The sequence below is a fragment of the Haemaphysalis longicornis genome, unplaced genomic scaffold (assembly GCF_048455015.1).
Source record: "Haemaphysalis longicornis isolate Haplotype H1 unplaced genomic scaffold, Haemaphysalis longicornis Haplotype H1 scaffold_12, whole genome shotgun sequence".
In the NCBI taxonomy this organism is placed as follows: Eukaryota; Metazoa; Arthropoda; class Arachnida; order Ixodida; family Ixodidae; genus Haemaphysalis; species Haemaphysalis longicornis.
The window spans coordinates 113,281,982-113,301,659 of NW_027526225.1; the positions used below are offsets into that span (position 1 = coordinate 113,281,982).

Consider the following 19,678-nt stretch of genomic DNA (forward strand, 5'->3'; position numbering starts at 1 on the left):
TTAAAAGCGACAAAATGCAATGCGAAAGTTCATTAAAGCTGCGTAAGAAATTACCTAATTGCGGTTTAGACTTTGTATGATAACTTTTGAACTAACAGCACCAGCTCAAATATAATTGCATATTTGAAATCTACAGAGAAAAGCACATCAGTGTGCAAATTTTCATAAGTTTCTACCCATAAATAAAAAAGTTAGTTTTAAGACCCTCGTCCCCCCTTAATAAGGGCAAATAAGGAGCACTCAATCACTCCCTACATTCTCTTTGCCATGTGGTTATCCCCATGCTAGTGCAGCAAGCAGGTCGAGCAGGGGTCGAAGGTCACCACCTACCTGTCGCCAAGTGCAGCAGCACGCGCGAGAAGTTGTCATCGTCATAGCCTCAACCTCACCAGGAGAAGCGCACTTACAGGGGCATTTGAGGCATGATATACTAACCGAATGTGCCCACGAACGAAAGCTCGATGCACACATACAAGCGCTATACTTTTGCACGCGATTTCCAAGGGGACGGTTAGACTGTTCGATATACACAATAATTCAATATATCCAGGTTCGACTTAGTATGCTACAAGTTCTGCTGTAATCTGGTACAGAGAGTGCAACGCTCCGTACAAACTAAATGAAGCCATTCAGAAAATTTCGACAAGCAGCTTCTTGATAAGCAAGAAATTGCAAACCTCCACCACCACCCCCACCAGGGAAGACACTGACCGAGGTAGAGGCTGAGGTAGTCCCGTTGCAGCTTCTGGATGCCGATCTCGGCCATCATGCGGATGGGGACCAATCCCTCCAGGGCGGACTCCGGCCGCTTCTGCTGCTGGCTTCCACAACAGGTCCGCAACACGCCGGCCAGCATGGTGCCATTGTCGGCTAACAGCTGCACAAGTAGCGCACAAGCGCTGCTTTGCACCTCAAGTGGTTTGCACCAGCGGGGGAAGCAACTACCTCAGAGGAGGCTCAAGGAACTGCGCATTCATGCGTGAACTTGAATCCGGCTTTTAAATGCCATGTGGCCTATACTAGCTTTACTATGAACACTAGTACTAACAAATTCACGTAGCTAATTCCCGATTCGTACAACTACAAGGCGATTTAAGCGGACTTAAAAAGAGCATAACCACACAAAGCAAGCTCTTGCTGCTCTGCAAACAAACCATGCTTTTGCGATTTTCTCTGCTTTAAGCTAGCACAGCTTTCTTTGATGGGGCGGAGCAGAAGCATGACTGCAAGCGCAGAAATCCCAGCCTTCAGCGGACGGCTCGTCTGCAAAGTAGATCACGCGCACTATCGGCGGGGCACAAAATCCCTTGGGAGTGGTGTTTCCTTGTTTCGTTTTTATTATGCACGGAAAGGGTGCATGCAACACTGCCGGCATTTCGTGGTGGCACAGCTGAGCAGCAATAACCGTTCTGAAAAACGCCATCGCCATTTAGGCTCCATCAAATGACATTATGAAGAAGGAAGTGTATGACAGCTGCACCTTACCAGTACTCATCTACGGGGCAGAAACTTGGAGGCTCACTAAGAGGGCGCAACCTAAATTGAGGGCGACTCAGTGAGCAATGGAACGGAAGATGATAGGCGTAACATTGAGGGACAAGAAGAGAGCAGAGCGGGTCAGGGAACAAACGCGTGTTAAGGACATATTAGTAGAAATTAAGAAGAAGAAATGGAAGTGGGCAGGGCATGTAATGCAAAGGCCAGATAACCGTTGGTCATTAAGGGTAGCAGAGTGGATCCCTAGAGAAGGCAAGCGTAGCAGGGGGCGGCAGAAAGTTAGACGGGCAGATGAGACCAAGAAGTTTGCGGGGATAAATTGGTCTCAGTTAGCGCAGGACCGGGGTAATTGGAGATTAATGGGAGAGGCCTTTGCCCTGCAGAGGGCGTAGATAGACTGGTGATGACGATAATGGTGATATGACATTATAACAAAATGTCTTTTTTGTTTGCTAGTACAAGTAGTGGGAGGCCCGCTGAACACTAAACAGTGGTGTCACCTCTCTCGAATGGAGCCAACCATTGTTACTACGATGCGTACGTGTTGGCGCATGTGTTAGCTTTGTTGTTCACAGGGTATACTGGTTTCTTCTATTACATTTCAGTTGCTAATTCAGTTTTGTGTTGTGTCTCGTCTCTCCTCCTATGTTGAGTCCCTTTTTCCCTGGTTTCCCTTCTGTGAATATGTACCAACTGGCCCAGCAAGCTGCACTTTTAAGGCACCTTTATCGTGCAACTAAGTATGAGCCTATGCTCACACACAGACACACAAATAAAAAAACCAGCTGTAAAACCAACATCCAGATCTGCTCCTATCGATGAGTACTTTCCAGGTGCTTTCTGCAGGTATTGCTTTGCCGAGGATACTTACCCGTGGTCTGGTTTCCCCAGCTTGCACTGCACGGAATATTAGGGCTAAGCCATCCTTCAGCTCTTGAAAGGTAGAACAGCCTGTTCGGGGGAGGGGGGTGGGGGGTGGAAGAAAGTCACAAAACGGCACCCAGTCACAAAACGGCACCCCCTACAAACAATGTACACTTTGTAAAAAATAAAACCAAGCGGGTCATTCCACAAAGTGGACCTGTAGTCTGCCCCAGCGTACTTTCTATGACGCGAGGAGCAGAAGTGGACCATGATGCATCGCACCCCATCCGCCTACTCGTTTCGGGACAGTCGGTTGACACAGTTTACAATTTACACAGTTGTGTAAATTGTTTTTGTGCACTCGCATACCCTAGCGGAGCACTCACACCTGACAGCATGCCAGTTGCACTTGTGAATGCCATACCTCAGATTTTGATTTCTGTCCTGGACAAACCAATGTGCCATAAATTTCAATAACCTTCTACAAGGCAAAATTATACTCGGGCATGAACTTGTGATGAAAGGATAATTTAATGCTGGGTGGGCTTGTCCATAGGTGAGCGGCCACAAACATTTTTTGTCTGCCGCGAAATTTTTCCAAGTCACACTACAGTTAGACCTCGTTGTAATGAAATTGAAGGGGCACCGCGATTTCCCCGTTATAACCAATATTTCGTTATAGCTGTAGCGGGCAATAATGCAAATAACTGGCACTGTACTTGCCCAAAACAAATAGCGGGTGAAATTTGCATCGCACTGCATAGCGGTACACAACACATTCACCGCATTCCAGAGAGAAAAAGGAACATTCGCGCACGTACTTTATTGCAGTTCAAAATACGTGACTCATATGTCAGACAGGCTTAGCTGCAAAGAAGTTTGTAATTGGACGCTGATGCGTCTTTCTGATTCGAACAACGAACTGCTCAGCTTTGTGCCCGATGTGGCGGCTTTTATCATACTGCCTTCACGTCTAGTATCTTTCCCTTTTTTTTTTCTTTTTCTTTTCTTTCTCAGCAAAAAAAAAAAAAAAGAAAAGAGAAAGAAAGAAATACGCACACAACTTCAACAACGCAGCTTCCACAGCGTGCATCGGCGAGTGACAACAGTTTCAGGCGACAGAGAGAGAGAGAGAGAGAGAGAGAGAAACTTTATTAAGATTCCTGCAGTAACCCCTACCCCAACCTCTTCGGATGGACCCGAGCATATTATTTATATTGTCATTATTTTGCTATAGCCCGTCTCACTACTATAATGACATTTAACTGTATATTCAAAACAAAGGCGAAACCATTCCTCGCATTACAAGATGAAGCCAGCCTGTCACTGTACCGGATTCCCGTATAAATGGGGCGACAATATAATTGTTTTCGTTTGTTTGTGACAATGGTGAATGCTGTTGTCACAGATGCTCGCAAGGGCGGTCAGCAAGTGCACAGAACTGTGTCCTTGGATAGCTATTGCTGGTGTTTGAGCACTCCACTTAATCGCAGCTGTTTTTTGAAGTGTTTTTGACATACTATTGGCTCACAGATGGTATAACTTTTTTTTTTGTGCGCACAGAAAGGCAAAAAATAAGTGAGAGAGCCAAAACACTGCATGAACTTCTATCAGCCACACAGATGCTGCAGAAGGCTGGCAGCAGGTGGCACTGCAGTTGCCGAGCTTAGGGCCTATACGTCACAATCTCTCACTTTACCCGGCTTAAGTGAGCCACGGTGCTGTGTCCTATACCCCTGTCAAAGGTGCCTATTTAAGTGCACTTAAGCTGAGTGCACTCGGGCTCCCCTAATGACACTTTGGCTGCACGCTGCCAAACCACGAAATAAAGTGCCCTTGGCCTTGATGTCAGTGACGATAGCCGGCATAAATATTGCGAAAAATTGCTTGAAATTCCCCCTCTTGATCTTGGTAAAAACAATGTAAACATTTCATTCTGTTTGCAATGTTGTAAATCGCAATCGGCGCCTCGAACAAGTCCACAAAAAACGGAGTCGGGACAACGACTGAACAGCGGCGCTGATATCTTCACTGTTATTCACTGCACAGCGAATATCAGTAGTATTATCGTTTGAAAGAAATTATCTGAAAGCGTGGAATATAACAGAGAAGGCTGAAGCGGGAACGCAATCACAGGGCAACAAGAAACCACCCACGAGAACGCCGCAGAGAACGGCCGCCATGGCGCAAAACCCCACCAGGCGGCTCTGGCATGTCGTTGAGAGAGAGGTTATTTGCTTGTTTTTCGTTGCTGCTTTTCTTTTTTGTAAAAGTTAATCAACAATACATCTATAATTAACTTTTAACATTACTTATTATCATCTAAACCCTCGTGGTTTTACGTTATGTTTCCCGATTTTCGGACTTCTGTTCACGAGATTACTCACTCGGCGAGCTGGCCCCGGTAAAGTGTGTTTGGGGAACACACTCAGCTTAAAGTGCGTTCTTTGTAAAGTGTCATTCGCGTTTGCCGTTTAGCAGCTCCAGAATGACATTTTAGCCGAGTACACTCGGTGGAAGTGCACTTAAATAGGCACGTTTGACAGGGCTATTACAATATTCTCACATTTAATTTCAACCTTAAACACCACCACATACAACTTTCATGTGGCCTGAACAACAGAAATCCTGCACAAAGTAGAAATGACAGGAACGAAACAAGCTAAGCAAAAACTGCTCTTTAGGCCGACAAAAGAAAAGAAAAAAGCCCACAGTACACAGATTTTGGTCCACTTTCCTCGAGATGTTGCAACTGCCTTATAGAAAACTACAGATAAGCGAAATCGTATGGTTGGCGCCTCTCTCCGTGCAGCCCTGCTAAATTCCCCTTTGAAAAAGTTAGTTGCAGTTCAAATGTGAAAGCGAGTGGCTTGCTGCAAAAGGCTGTGCCCAACAAAGCACAAACCAGTTCAACAAGCAGAAATCAATGCTGCTACCTGACAAAGATCTTTTAACAAGCACGCAGCAGCGCATGCGAAGCCAAAACGAGGAGGCCAACGCCTGCACATGCCCATCCCCTATCGTCTCACCTGAGAGGGTTGTCCACACGTCGTCGGTGAAGTCCACGCTCTGTCGTTTGCCCATGACCACCGTCTCAATGAAGAGGTTGAAGTCTGAGGAGTCACATCCAATGTCGGAAAACTGGTGCCCGGACTTCTTGCCACGGAAACTGCCCATACAGTGCCCTGCATCCCGTGTGGGCAACCGGCAAGGACTTCGTGAGAGCAGCAACGTCAAGAGGTCGGCAACAAAGGCGCCACTGACCCTGCAACATGCTCTTCACTCTCTCCAGGTAAGGCTGCTCAGTCGGCTCGGGAGACCAGGTCATTGTACCAGTGGTCAGGCACTCCACCAGTCGCTGCAGTCAGGCAATCACATGGCAATCACAAGGGTGAGGGTTAGCACCTTGGCAGAAACTGGTCGCAAGGGGGGATTTGAGACATTGAAGACAAACCCAAGTACAGTGAAGTCCTTACTAAAATGGACTTAGGGGGAATCGTAGGATAATATTCATTCCACAAAACAATCTCTGGTGCCAGATGCAAGATAATAGACGCACCTCGCATTGGAGTTGTTCATGAGACGACAGCACTGGAAAAAGGGGGAAGACTCCACACTTTGAAAGCATGCCTTTAACTGCACCACTTGCTGGCTGCCACTCAGACAGAACAGGGCGCGGTTGAGGTTGCACTGGTCTGCTGTAGCGCCCCCTGGACCGAGCCACAACACTAGCACCGTACCAGAAGCTTCGTCTACTTTGTCCACCATAAAGAATGCATGCAAAACTTACACATCCAAGGGTTCAAAAGTGTCACTTTGTAATCATGAGGCATTGCTAATGTTCTAGAAGGAAATTAAATAATGAGCATTATTCTGAAAGTCCTACTGCTGGAACATTTTTGCACCAACACTATAGGCCATTGGTGAAGGGCTTCGAAGACGTTTGTTAATCTAAAAAGTTTGTTGACACAGTGCTCATAAAAACGTGGTTTCGCTGAAGTTTAAAACACAGTTATCCCTATACTTCATTTCTACAAACCACTGTTTCCTTGCTCACTCGCATTTGCTTTGGCCAAGATATTCGCGAACTCGCAAATTCACCAGCAGCCTCTCCTACCTGGGACATTGGAAGTTAAAGCCTGCAAGCATTCTTGCCAGGGGAAGTCAGTGTTGTATTCTTAAAGAGCAGACAACGATGAGGAGAAAGCCCAGTCGTACCTTGAGGAACTGCAACTCTTTGTAGAGAGACCACGTGGCACTGCGCTCGTTACCAGGCACGATCTGGATGCTCTGCACACCGAGAGCCACAATTCCCCTGGTGAATCGCTCCACAAGCACTGTGGCTTTCCTCAGAAAGCCCACCAAAATGCAAGTTCAAAGTGCACACAGCCATACAGCCTGCCACTGCATCATGCATATTTGTAAGGGGCAGTAAATTCCAGCAACCTCGTTGCTGCCACGCAGTACAGTACCAGGAGTGGTAACAGCACAAGTGTTCGCTATGTTCAGTAGTAGCAGCTATTCCAAAGAAACAAAACATCAAGGCAGGCTTCATGAACAAACACAGGGACAATGCTTTGTTCATCCTCTTGCTTTCGTCCGTGTTTGTCCGCTTGCGCGGCGATTCTACGACAGTGCTATATTTAACAAACCTCTGCTGTCCCCATTAAACGCCCGAGGTATAAGAGCTGCGTTGAGTACAAAAGTGAAACACAAATAAATAAATAAAAACAGGAAGAGGTTTGTTACGAAACTGCAAGACAAAGGACAAAAGAAGGAGCACGATCCCCTATCAGATGGGCACAGCACCTGAGAGCATGGTCTATACACATTGTGCATCCACTCTCACCTTCTCTTGCGCAGTTTTTCAATTTCACATGGTACTACCAGCTAGCACAAGTTTGTGTTCTGCTAAAAGGTTCGTGCTGACAGGAAAAGGCATAGTGGTCTGTTTTGACCGCTGGGAGCGACTGGCACTTCAGCAGTGCATGTAGCGTTGGTGTATTTGCACTGCAATACGTAAATTTGTGCGTTGTAATTCCGCTCAGTCCACTGTTGCCGAAACTGCTTGCAAATGGATGTGGCAGCTTTGCAAACGGCTACTCCACAGGCTTTTTTGATTAGCACATTCTTTGTGACCTTCTCGCTGAACTCATTTCCCTTCGATTCGCTGCAGTAACGAGACTTCTTGGCAAACAATCATGACAGTCGCCAATTTTCAGAGTAACACTGCCACAGTTTCAGCAGCTGCTCTAAAATATCACCTTAAAAGTTCGGAAACCATCCTGTCATTACAACACAAATAAGCTTAGGGGTATATATTTATAATTTTAAAAATTAAAATTCTTCCTGTTAATTTATTCATAATTTTAACAAACTGTAACAAACGTTCCCCCACTACGCATAGAAAAAGCAGCCTCTCACCCAGTGCTGCTTCATGGCAGCATCTATGTGGCCTTGGTTCACAAGCACCACAGATCAAGGATACCACCCCTTGCAGGCACTACTATGAAAGTTAGCAGAGACACATAACCGATAAACAAGGCCCGAGGTGTGCATGTGTGGCAAAAATAAAGGAAGGAGTGGACGCAGACCTGCCTACGAGCATGCTACGCAGTGAAAGTATCCGAAACTCATTGTCAACAATTCCTTGCCTGTTTTGAAATGTCAGCAGACAGGTACTTCCACACTGGCCCCACAGCACCAACAGAGTGGGTACTTTTGATACCCAGTCCAGACCATGTCAGGGGTAACACTAGCTCTGCTAGGCACTAAACCACCAGCACAGTTAAAGGAACTGCCCACACGTACCAGGTGGCAGAGAGCATCGGCACTGGGCGGTTCTTGCAGTGTGGTCACCTTGTTCCAGGAGCACTCGACCACCATGATGTCCTCGGAGCTGCTCCGTTGCAAAGGGTCACAGTGCCGTAGGATGTCGTACTTGGCGTTCACCTCCATCGTGGTCTGCAGACAAACACTCGTCAGGATAGCGGCTAGCATTGCTGGTCGCCAACTGAACACTGCCTGCTGCACCATCTGGTGAAGGGCTGACACACTCGTCAGCCTTTAGCTCCCACACTGCTACAATTTGCCACGAAAATAGGCAGCAGGGAGTCTACGTAGTGTGCCGCCCTGTGTGCAGTATGATCTTTTCTTGAAAACTAGTAACAGCTGAAGATGCAGCCTTTAAAACATGACGACGTTCTCAGAGAAAACCACAAACAGGCCCTAGCATGTCTGTTGCACCGCTGCTCCTGAACAGCTCGAGTGCAAACGTTGAAAAACTTTGGGGCAGAGCACCCAGGGCTTGTTGGTCAGTAGGAGCGAAAATGAGCGTTAAGACAAAGTGTCTTTGGCTTCAGTCCACTTCAATCGTCAAACCAACAAGAGACCTTTGGCAAAAGGGAGCACCAGTGTGGTTTGGATAATAAGCTCCTTGAGGCCTTCAGACAGTCGGCCTTATCTCTTGCCAACCTCTTGTTGCAGCGCCACAGCTATATGGCAGCCACGTGCGGGGGATTTTCAGAGCATGACCCACGCCACATGCTTATATCTATTTCTGAACCTCTGAAAAGAATGTAAGGTTTGTGCTATACTGTTAAGTATACTTGTGAATGCATGATTGTTGATGAATACTAAGTTTTTTGCTTGTTTCATTTGTTGGCAGCCATGTGTTTAACATAATGACCATATTTGAAACATAATTCTTTTAATGTGTCACGTACATTTTGCTCATTAAGAGTGATGTGCTTCCACCTATCATCAGTGTGCCTTTTCAGAGCATATCAGTGCTGATGAACAGGGTGCTTCTGAAGAGTTGTTTCTTTTGCTTGTCAGCTGCCTAAGTGGTATACCATCGTCGCTTTAATTTTCCATCCTGGGCTAACAGTATCAGCAAATAAAGAGACATGCCAGGCAACGTCAAACTCATTGTACGATTGATTGATTGTGGGGTTTAACATGCCAACGCTTCACAGGCGATGAGGCGCGCTGTAGTGGAGGGCTCTGGATTAATTTTGACGCGCGCCGAAATCTCGAACACACGGGCGTTTTTGCTTTTCGCCTCCATCAGAAAAGCGGCCGCCGCGGCCGGGAATTGAACCCGCGTCCTTTGGCTCAGCAGCAGAACGCCTTAGCCAGTGAGCCATTGCGGCGGGTAAACTTATTGTACATCATGGTAGCGGTACGCTTTGATGACCTTCAAGCGTGATGTACCAAAGAGAGCGCACTCACGTGTGCGCGTGACTGGGACAGTCCCCAGAATTGGTTCCTCTGGATGCAGCCAAAGGCGGGCAAGTCATCCTTGCTCTCCATGGGACCTGCATTCATATCAATGTTAGCAATGGATTAGGCGAAATGCAAATACAAAAACGATACGATACCAACAGTTACAAAAAAAAAAAAAAAGAAGGTAAAAACGCTGAATACACGGCATGCAACATTCCATTCCCACATCGACCTGTATGCACCCAGCACCACTTACTTAGAACACTCCTATCCTTTTGTGCAACTGCTAGAAGAAAACCGCTATTCGGCACCAGTAGTCTAGGGGTACAATCGCAAGTTTTGGAGCGGGCAGTTTGGGTTCGAACCCCAGCAATGCCAATTATTTTTACAATTAAGAACCATATTTTTTTTGCTCTAAATGTTTTCTGAGGTGAGTCAAACACATTATTTTCATAAATAGGGGTGGCTTGGTGCCTTTTTGATCGGTTTGGAGGTTGAGCACAGTGTATCAACCCGTTTAACATGCCGGACTTGTACGTATCTCGGAACGAAATATCACATCCGCATTAATTTCTCCTACCACTGCCTGCATAGCGTGGCGAAAGCACGACAGCATAACTAGCCAGTGATGAAAATAAGCCCTGTGACAGTAATGCTGGGGCTGTGCTCGCTGGGCAAGTCTGAGGTAAGGTTGGTTGTGGCTGTCACATGCCTGCATTGCCCCCTCCCTTTGCTGCACATCCACCTACCTTTCTGCAGGCAACTTACAAGCCAGAAAATCTGGGTGGTCTCACGAAAGGGGCTTTACCAAATGTACGAGTTTTTGCCACTGCAAAATCACTGAGGTTGGAAAATAGTGTTTTTTGCACTGAAAGGAATACCGACAAAATTTTCGTGTTACGTTTTTTTCTGTCACTTCTATGAGCGCCTACCGGTCCAGTAATCATAAAATGGTGGAACACAGAGTTAATAGTTATTTATAGCCTCGTTTATTCATGTCACATTCGGTTTTGACAAAACAAACACTGGCGTGGCCACCATAATCGGACGGCACTCGTGACGTCACTGTTTCGTCACACCACAGCCGGTCTGGACGCGCCTGCCAGGTTGAGCAAGCACAACCAGACCAGCCGTAATCGCACGCACCTGGGCAGCATGATGTCAGCCCCAAAACTGTGACATGATATACACAGCAGCCAGTGCCGTGGCTTGGTCACAGGAGTCCTGACAATGGCAGTTTGGGGCCAGGCACATGGCGAGGAACTCAACGTGTCATGCTGATAAGTGATATCAAAAGAGTATCTGTTCTGAGCTTTCTCTTGCATGCAAAGATTATAATTGATTTGAAATATGGTGTACTGATTGGTTACAGTTGAAACTTCCTGGGACATGCCTCCATAAACAAAGGAAGATTTTCGCCGTTATCTCAGCTTTGAAATGTGCAAGTACAGCTTGAAAGAGCTTTCTCTCGCTGCATTGTACTTTCAAAATATCTGCCTATGTGCAGCGAGAGCCAAGGTTTGCTCTAAAGCATTAAGATGATATGTACTTGTTCATGCCCCAATGGCCCTGGCGAGTCCTGGGACGTATAATAGTTTGCCTAATCAGAGTGCCCTGTTCTTGTGTTCCGCAACACAGCACACTGCTCAAATATGAAAAAAAGGGGTACCACTCTTTTGAACAATGCATGCTGGTGAAAAATAGCCAGATTCTTGGCAAGCCCTTACAAAGCTTGTCCCGTCTTTTAATTAAGTGTTCTTCAAACAGGGCAACAGCCAATCAATGTTGCGTGAGAAGCGTTCCTTGCATTTCCCGATCCCTTTTCGTAGACCACTTAATACGTATGCAACAAGTGCACTACTAGGAGTGTGTCAAACAGTACAAGCCATTACTCAATGCCTCCCCAAGAGGCCGGAAGGGCCGGCACGTTCCAAGCAGCGCACAGCGAGAAACTCACCCCTGCAGGAGACCGCCACCCTGGAGCAGGTGCCGTCCCCACGGTGGTAGCCCAGGTAGGCCGTGCCCTGGGGGTCGGTGCCATCGCAGGCCACCCACATGGGCTGCATCTCCGTCTCCGAGCCGCAGCTGCTTAGCCTGTTGGCCACCGCATTCAGAAGGCTCCTGCATGACCACACAGAACATGAGCGGGCCTTACTGCAGCACCCTCGTGAATCTCGTCTCCCCACTGGGTGCGCTAACTTGATGAACGGCGTCATGGCACAACTGCCACTTCCTAAGTGTGCGCAACCGCTGCTCCTTTACTACAGTAGTGGTGCAGTGGCAAGAAACCTTTGCTGGGACATGCTTGCAGTGAGTCGAGAGCCCCGATCAAGGCTTCAAAACACTTGCTGGTCGATTGTGGGGTTTAACGCACCGTAGCTACACCTGGGTTATGAGGCACGCCATAGTGGAGGGCGCCGATTTAATTTTGACCACCTGGGCATTTTTAACGTGCACTGAAATCTAGACACACAGGTGTTTTCGCTTTGGGCCTTTATAAAAAAAGACAGCCACCGCAGCCGGGATCAAACCCGTGACCTTCGGCTCAGCAGCACAACGCCTTAGCCACATTAAAACACTTGCTCCTGGTATGAAAACACACACGCACCCACAGCTCCATATGTAAGCTTCACATGAATATGGAGCTTACAGCGGGAACAGAAGTGAACAAAATCATGCTCCCCTCCTTCAAATGACGACGATGGCTGAATGCGAAGCTTTCTCGTGGTGGATTCTTTGGTTGGCCAATCCCACACAGCGAGTATGTGCTACTCTGGAAGTATACACCACTTTTATAGAATACCCACAGCGACTGGTGGGGTGCGCTTCGTAGGCCTAACTTTTGGGGTGTACGGCGCGAATCGGTACCTGCTGCGTGGCGTTCACTTCGACCATGTCAAAATGGAGAAATCGGATAGCTGCCAGCTTTATAACATGAGGGACCCAGGTTCGATTCCAGCCACAGGAAGCGTTTTTCTCTTTCAGAGAGAGAGAGAGAGAGAGAGAGAGAGAGAGAGAGAGAGAGAGAGAGAGAGAGAGAGAGAGAGAGAAAAACTTTAATCACAGTTGAAGTGAGCATATTTGTGGTCGGGGTCTTCAGTCCGAAACTCCGTTGGTACGACCGGCTGTCTTCGCCCTTTCCGCTAGCAAAAGCTGCGTTTCAGGAGAAGAGCTGGCCAGCGTACTCTCCCACTGCTCGCATGAAGGGTTGGGGATGGGGGGAAGATCTGGGTTCAGTTGACATTCCCAGACAATATGGTACAGCGTGCCTGGTGCTTGGCAGTGACTACATAGGGGGTCGTAAAGAGTAGGGTGGATGGCGTGTAGTCGTGTTGGGTGGGGGTAGGTATTAGTCTGTAGTTGTCTCAGGATGACTTCCTGTTCTTTCGTGGCCTGATCGGTGACTGGGGGGATAGAGTTGTCTCGCTAGTCGATAATGTTGGGTGATGGCGTATGTGAGGAGCGGTTGCCAGGTTCGCTCCGACTGTTCTTGCGGTGCCCGGTGTGCGAGTTCTTAGGCCAGGACGTGTGCCGTCTGGTTGCGCGAAGAGCAGAGTGGGCCGGGGTCCAAATGATTGTGACCTGCTTCTGCGGTGGCCGTTGAAGCAGAACCCGAAGCGCTTGTCTTGAAAACCTACCTGCTTGGTATGCTCGGCAGGCGGCTTGGCTGTCCGTAATAATTACGCTGGCCTTTGTCTGGGAGAGGGCAAGGGCGACAGCCGTCTCTTCAGCCTGCTGGGTGTTCGACGACCGAATCGTCAGACTGGAAAGGAGGTCGGTTGTGGAGGTAACGACCGCCGATCTTACCCCGTACCTCGCGTATTCCGCCGCGTCTGTATATACGACGTAGTCTTGTCCTCCGTACTGTTTTTCTAGCGCAGTTGCTCTTGCTAGGCGTCTTCCCTCATGATGTTGAGGGGCCATGTTCCGGGGTATTGGACGGACAAGAATTCTGGTCAGTTCACCCACAATCATTCACCATAGTCAGAGAAAGTTGGCTTTCCTGCAGGCCGTATTGGCGTACAACGGCATCAGTGACCACACTAAAGCTTCGCTTTAAAATTATTGACTTGCATGCACATTAACGGCAGGGTTAATTTGAAGAAACAGAACTCAATATGCGTCATGTAGAAAAACGAATTTAAAAAAAAATTACCTTGCTTCAGCAGCAGGCAGTGGCCTCAACTTGGTTTTGCAAGACGACTCGGAATTTTTGCTGGAATCTTCAAAATATGAAGATTCGAAATGGGAAAAGCTGCTTGGTTCCGGTGTCCACTCTAAAGGACATCCTGTGAGTTCCAGTTCGCACTCGCGGTCGGATGCGTCAACAGTTGACAATGAAGAGCAGATAGACTTGGATGGAGACATCTTAGATCGCTGCTAAAAGAAAAAAAAGGCAAGTTTCATTAGTTTTTTTTTTTTTACCTCTTTCTTGTTGAATGCTTGAACATAACACATGTATACTGTTAAAACAACTCAAAAAGAATTTTCTGAACCTATGGAGAAGACATTTGAAATGCTACTCGTTTTCGTTGTGCCGTGCTACATTACACAAAGTTTCACTGGTACCTGGTATCGCTGGACCAGAATGACAGGTTCATCCGAAATCTTTAGCCTCTGCAGCAGTGGGTTTGACATAACCGTTCGCTGTATCTCGTATTTCTGAAAAGTGCAAGTACAGTTGGAGTGGCATCATGTGCAGTAGCCGTAATGGACCTTTTTCTAGAAGCGATCTGCGCACGTGCAGGTTGCCAGTCTGCAATTTTTAGCAGTCACCTTGGGCAATATAAACAAAAGGGCACACCCTTATCTGGCTGCTCGGAGAGCGGCTATACTCTCTAGCTCTGCACATTCCTGTTTACTCTTTTTCGCCAGCTGTGGCAGTTTCGTATGTGCACACAAAAAATGCTTGCAAAAGAAAGGGGCCAGATGTCTAAAGCTACAGCAAAGTTGGTGTTAGTTAACTTCGAGATGTTCTTTTCCCCGGGGCTTCTCCTCCAAGCCGCAGTAGCGCTGAGGATCTGACCCCGGGTATCCTCAACCGACAAACTCAGCCTTCGATACAAAACTGTACATTTATTTACAGCCCGGCGGGCGAATAAAAAACAGTACTCGCGCGGAGCCCGAAGACAACGGACCGAGCTCTCCTGCGCCCGGGCCGCGTCTCTCTTGTCTTCATCTTCCCTTCCTCCTGACGCTGACGGCCGGGGAAGAAGGAAAAGCCAGTTGTCTCCATCGGTGGCCATCGCATGTGGTGGTGGTTAAGAGATCCGGTGCGCGCAGGCGTTCGAAATGCGCGGCGTCTCAAGGCGCCGCGCGACACGTGCATTTCATTTGTGCGCTGCTCGCCCCAGGGCCCCCGCCAGTTCGTGCGTCGAAGCGCCCGACACCTCCACCACCACTGTGAAACATAACTTCAGGAATGTTTCACACACGAAACACACACCACACACACTTTTGGCACGTGCACCATCGTTCCTTCAGTTGACGACACAACAATAGCACGGCCAGTGCCCCTTGACCCTGGCTGCAGATCACCATGACAAAACAGGCACAATCCTGATCTAGCTCATTCAGAGCGAGCGGCCTTTAGAAGGTGGTATGCACCGGCCGTCGTCGTCCGAAAAGACCCTTGCCATGCGGCGCACCTCGTCGCCCAACAATATTAGGGGCCTCTCTCCTCCTCGCTTCCTCGCTCGGGAAGGGACCACTGCCGGCTCGTCAGCATACGCCGCAGCCAAGCTGCACTCAGGCGAAGCTGAGTGACGCAACAGTATCGGGAACCCCTCTCCTCCTCGCTTTCTCGCTCGAGATGGGACCGCTGCTGGCTCGTCGGCCTGCGTTGCAGCCACGCTGCACTGCGGTGAAGCTGGCTGACGCTTCCTCCCCTTTCTAGGCGAACCCTCTGGTTCGGCCGCTTCTGCGCTCGGAGCGCCGTGCTCCACTACGCACTGCTGGTCAGCGTAATCAGGAGAAGGCAGCTTAGCGGTCACATTACCCCTGACACTGACTGTCGGTTCAGCTACGCCTGCAGTCCTACCTGTAACTGCCTGGGGCTGCATTACATAAGCAGCCGTACACTGAGTTACACTTTCCTCCTCCAATTCGTAGGAGCTCCCCATGGCGATCACATTTTCGCAACATGACATTTGGGGATCTCCAGAAACAAAAGATGCAGTGTGCGCGACATCAACTGCATCCGATTCCTCCCGTGATTCCCGGGCTGCTGCATCCTGCAAAGCTCTTGGCCGCTCGGCCATGCTCCCGGAATGTTCTGCGCTTCCGCACGATGCGACGACAGGCTCACGCGCAACTGAAGCCAGCCTCAGCCCCTTGAGTACTGCCGCTTTAAGAACTGCGTAGCTCTTCCGCTGCTCCCCTGAGAGTCCAGCTAGGCACCGTCTAGCCCTCACGCTCAAGTAGGGAAGAATTACCCCTGCTCGCCATTTTGGCGGCACACAGTAGGAGTCTAGCCTGGCCTCGGCACCAGCGAACCAATCTAGCACAAGCGCTTCCTGGGAGGGCATATCTACGAGCACCCCCTCCAGCATGCTCATGCAATCTAATCTACCATCCATCTCGCTGCACCCTTGTGCTCGCTGCCCAATCGGTGAGGCGGTGGCGTTGTTAGCGCTTCTCAAACGTTCACTCCTTAGACGTTCCGCAGCTAACTCCGCCTCAGCGATCTTCAATTTCGCCTGCAGTAGGGCCATCTCGTCAGCGAAAGACATGGCTGACCTAATTCTGACGCTCGCTGCCTCGTCAGCCCTTACACTCAGCTCCATCTCACCATATCTAACCGGCCCCCATTATCTCAGGGCTGCTCATGAAGCACCCCCTACATGTCATGGTGAGCCACGCACCCAGGATCAAGTGAGGCACTGACCTGCATAGCTTGGTGCCTGTAGAGATGCCGCATCGCTGCAGACGGGGTATCCATTTATGCACCACTCCTTCCGCCGAGGTGTCCACCAACAAATCCCGCTGACTTGTCGCCTGCCGACAGCTCGCTGCTCCGGCCGCTCCTCGTTCAGTGGGCTGCTGATGCCTCCACTGACCGCTGGTCAAGCTGCTTCTCCACCGCTTAGCAGGCCGCAGAGATTCCCTCGGTCGCCGTTGAGAAGTCCGTTGAGCGCCGATCGAGCCGCTTCTCCGCCAGGCTGGCGAGCTCGCTGCTCCCGCCGATCTCGTTCAGCAGACCGCGATTTCTCCGCGAGCTCCGTCCGTCGAGGGGCCCGCCTCGCCCGCCGGCCGGCTGAGTCGTCGCTGTTGAAGATCTTGCCGACTGCGCCAGTTAACTTCGAGATGTTCTTTTCCCCGGGGCTTCTCCTCCAAGCCGCAGTAGCGCTGAGGATCTGACCCCGGGTATCCTCAACCGACAAACTCAGCCTTCGATACAAAACTGTACATTTATTTACAGCCCGGCGGGCGAATAAAAAACAGTACTCGCGCGGAGCCCGAAGACAACGGACCGAGCTCTCCTGCGCCCGGGCCGCGTCTCTCTTGTCTTCATCTTCCCTTCCTCCTGACGCTGACGGCCGGGGAAGAAGGAAAAGCCAGTTGTCTCCATCGGTGGCCATCGCATGTGGTGGTGGTTAAGAGATCCGGTGCACGCAGGCGTTCGAAATGCGCGGCGTCTCAAGGCGCCGCGCGACACGTGCATTTCATTTGTGCGCTGCTCGCCCCAGGGCCCCCGCCAGTTCGTGCGTCGAAGCGCCCGACAGTGTTCTTCACTAACTTCAACTTCGATTTTGTTAGGTGTGCCTTAGTGTCACTAGATAACGTTAAGGTATCACTTTTTTCTCCTACTGTTCCGTGCCACCACCATGATCGTTGGTCAGTTGGCATCACGCGGCATTTGTTTACACTGCTAAGGTTCATGGGCGCCGCCCTTTTGTGGTTTAAGCGTTTTAGTCTGTCAACTCTGGCAGTCTTAGCTTGTCCTCCCGGCTCTGCGGCTGTGCGCGACTGACGTCGTTCGATCCTAACACGAATTTAAGATAACACTTTCAGCAGCATAAGTATGTCAAGATGCCGTTTAGCGCATCTTTGGCAGTGCTATCGACGAAACGACCCAGTCGCAGTTAGCGGCGAGGCAGTAGATGCGGCAATCTCGCAACACTGATAAACACCAAAATGGCCACCGTTGGTGACTTGCGTGCCTGAGTGGCGGTACTGTTATACCTTACCTAGTGACACTAGTGTGCCCATCTTATCGGTAGATCACACACTGATGCTACCGAGCGCAGGCCATCACCTGCACGTCAGGGCTTACGTCATCACTAGGCGCAGCCAATGCCCGACGCACGCGCGTTTCCCCACCCGAACATATGCGCCGCGCAGTCTGCCCACACCTGCTCGTCGGCTCCTTGACTCCTCGCCACTTCCCCTCACACTTGATTGATTGCGAGGTTTAACGCGCCGCCGCTACACAGGCAGTGAGGCTCGCCGTAGTGGAAGGCTTCGGATTAATTTTGACCACGTGGGGATGTTTAACGTGCGCCGAAATCTCAAGCACACGGGCGTTTTCGCTTTTGGAATTCGTGTGAGGCACGGGTGACAGGTGGGTGCTGGAGGGACTGAGGTATTATTTTGAGCACAAGTTTTTCGACCGCGAGATATTTAAGGGGGAGGGGGGGCGGGTGCAGCTGACTGCCATTTTTCGTTCGCCGTGGCAGCCTCTCGGAGGAGCGCTACTAGAAAAAGGTCCATTTGCCACAAATCGCAATGTAGTTCTATGCGAGTGAGGTTACCTGCAGGAACTGGACTGCATTTCCATCCCACGAGCCATTCAGCACACTAAAATGAAGACCGATAAAATAAAAATTCACATGCTCCCAACCAAAAAGGGGCAGAAGACTCAACCTACCTTTCCAGCGCCTCTGCGTCGCAGTGGTCTCTACTTCCAGCCATCCCAAGTTAAAAAAAGTTCTAACAAACGATCCTAAAGACTTCTACAAAACAATCACACTAGGCGTGCAACAGGAAGGGTAGGAGGGGACTTTGGCAGGAATCACGAAGAAACAACGAGACACGACAGTTCGGAAGACCGCGCCGATCTGTAGCCCCGCTCATAGAGTTTCTCATTAACTCACCTAGAGTGGAATCTGGCGCTAGCGTCAACGTGATTCGGCGGAGGCGCTCTACGCCTCCATGAGTGCCGCCATAGTGTGTAGTTCGGCCGGAAGTTCGGCGTGGCTTGGCCGGCAACGACTTTGTGGCTACGCAAATTGAGTTTTTGTTTAAAAAATTGCTGCCAAAAGTGCCGCTGTTAACAAATTTTATTTTGTATAAGACACCGTGTTAGAGGGCTTATGTTTCCAAACAAATTTGGGTGTTACAAAGAAAAAAAAAGCAGAAGTGCTGCCTTTGTCTCACGCCACCAGATACAGCGGGCCGTCCCGGATTTATTTTTAAATTATTACATACTCCAAACTGGGTGAGCTTTTCTTTGATTTTTTTCTAATATTTTGCTGAAAAAAATGTTTAGATTGTCTGAAACTGTGCTCTTGCTTCCTCTCAATACAGTATTATTATCGTATGTTACGCGTTTCAGCAGGCGGTCGTGGGCAGAACAGATGCAACGTAGAGATACAGGAATGATGGAATCGCGTCGTATTTATTTGCTTTGTCCAAGCAGATTTAAATAAACTTAGAGGCGATGCCTATTACCGCAAGTAAGTCTTCAAGCACGCGCGATGAAATTGCATGAATGCGTTAAATGGCAAATAAATCCTGGCTTGTCGAGTAGCTATGTGTTGTCTCATTGCGCTTGGCCAAGGCAGTGAATCCTTCAAGGGGTAAGTAAACGCAGCGGCGGCGACGAGCGATGCGAAAATCGTAACTGAATGTGTGCAGAAAACGGATAGTGTGGGCTAACATAGCTTATTTAGTGGCTGTAGTGTGCGCGGCGGCGGCAAGCGGTATGAACAGGCCGCTGGGACGTTCGCTCGCTTTTTGCTGGCCAGATGCAGCCCACAAGCGAGCGGCAGCGGCGATACAGTGAACTGTGGCGACGAGCGACGACGACAGAGGACATTGGCGGCAGTGTATTAATTTTTTTTCGCTTGTCGCTGTCACCCAGTACTCT

The 19,678-nt window shown here is 49.3% G+C and overlaps 1 protein-coding gene across 5 annotated transcripts in view; it reads right to left on the reverse strand.

Annotated features, from left to right (window-relative positions):
* Positions 1-18,688, reverse strand: part of LOC144163301 (protein zwilch homolog) — a 37,164-nt gene extending 18,476 nt beyond the window's left edge. Inside the window, exons 1-12 of one of the 5 annotated variants that reach the window (XM_077694212.1) lie at positions 18,458-18,688; positions 18,342-18,387; positions 14,158-14,250; positions 13,745-13,965; positions 11,546-11,709; positions 9,595-9,680; positions 8,173-8,325; positions 6,580-6,651; positions 5,626-5,719; positions 5,391-5,546; positions 2,369-2,448; positions 712-877 (exon numbers count right to left, since the gene is read on the reverse strand). In XM_077694212.1, the coding sequence (XP_077550338.1) occupies positions 712-877; positions 2,369-2,448; positions 5,391-5,546; positions 5,626-5,719; positions 6,580-6,651; positions 8,173-8,325; positions 9,595-9,680; positions 11,546-11,709; positions 13,745-13,965; positions 14,158-14,250; positions 18,342-18,387; positions 18,458-18,501 (1,375 nt within the window). In that variant the 5' untranslated portion in view covers positions 18,502-18,688. Of the gene's footprint in view, positions 1-711; positions 878-2,368; positions 2,449-5,390; positions 5,547-5,625; positions 5,720-6,579; positions 6,652-8,172; positions 8,326-9,594; positions 9,681-11,545; positions 11,710-13,744; positions 13,969-14,157; positions 14,251-18,341; positions 18,388-18,457 lie in introns of all 5 variants that reach the window. The other 4 variants (XM_077694211.1, XM_077694213.1, XM_077694216.1 and 1 more) reach the window with 4 other exon arrangements.
* Between the last annotated feature and the right edge of the window lie 990 nt (positions 18,689-19,678).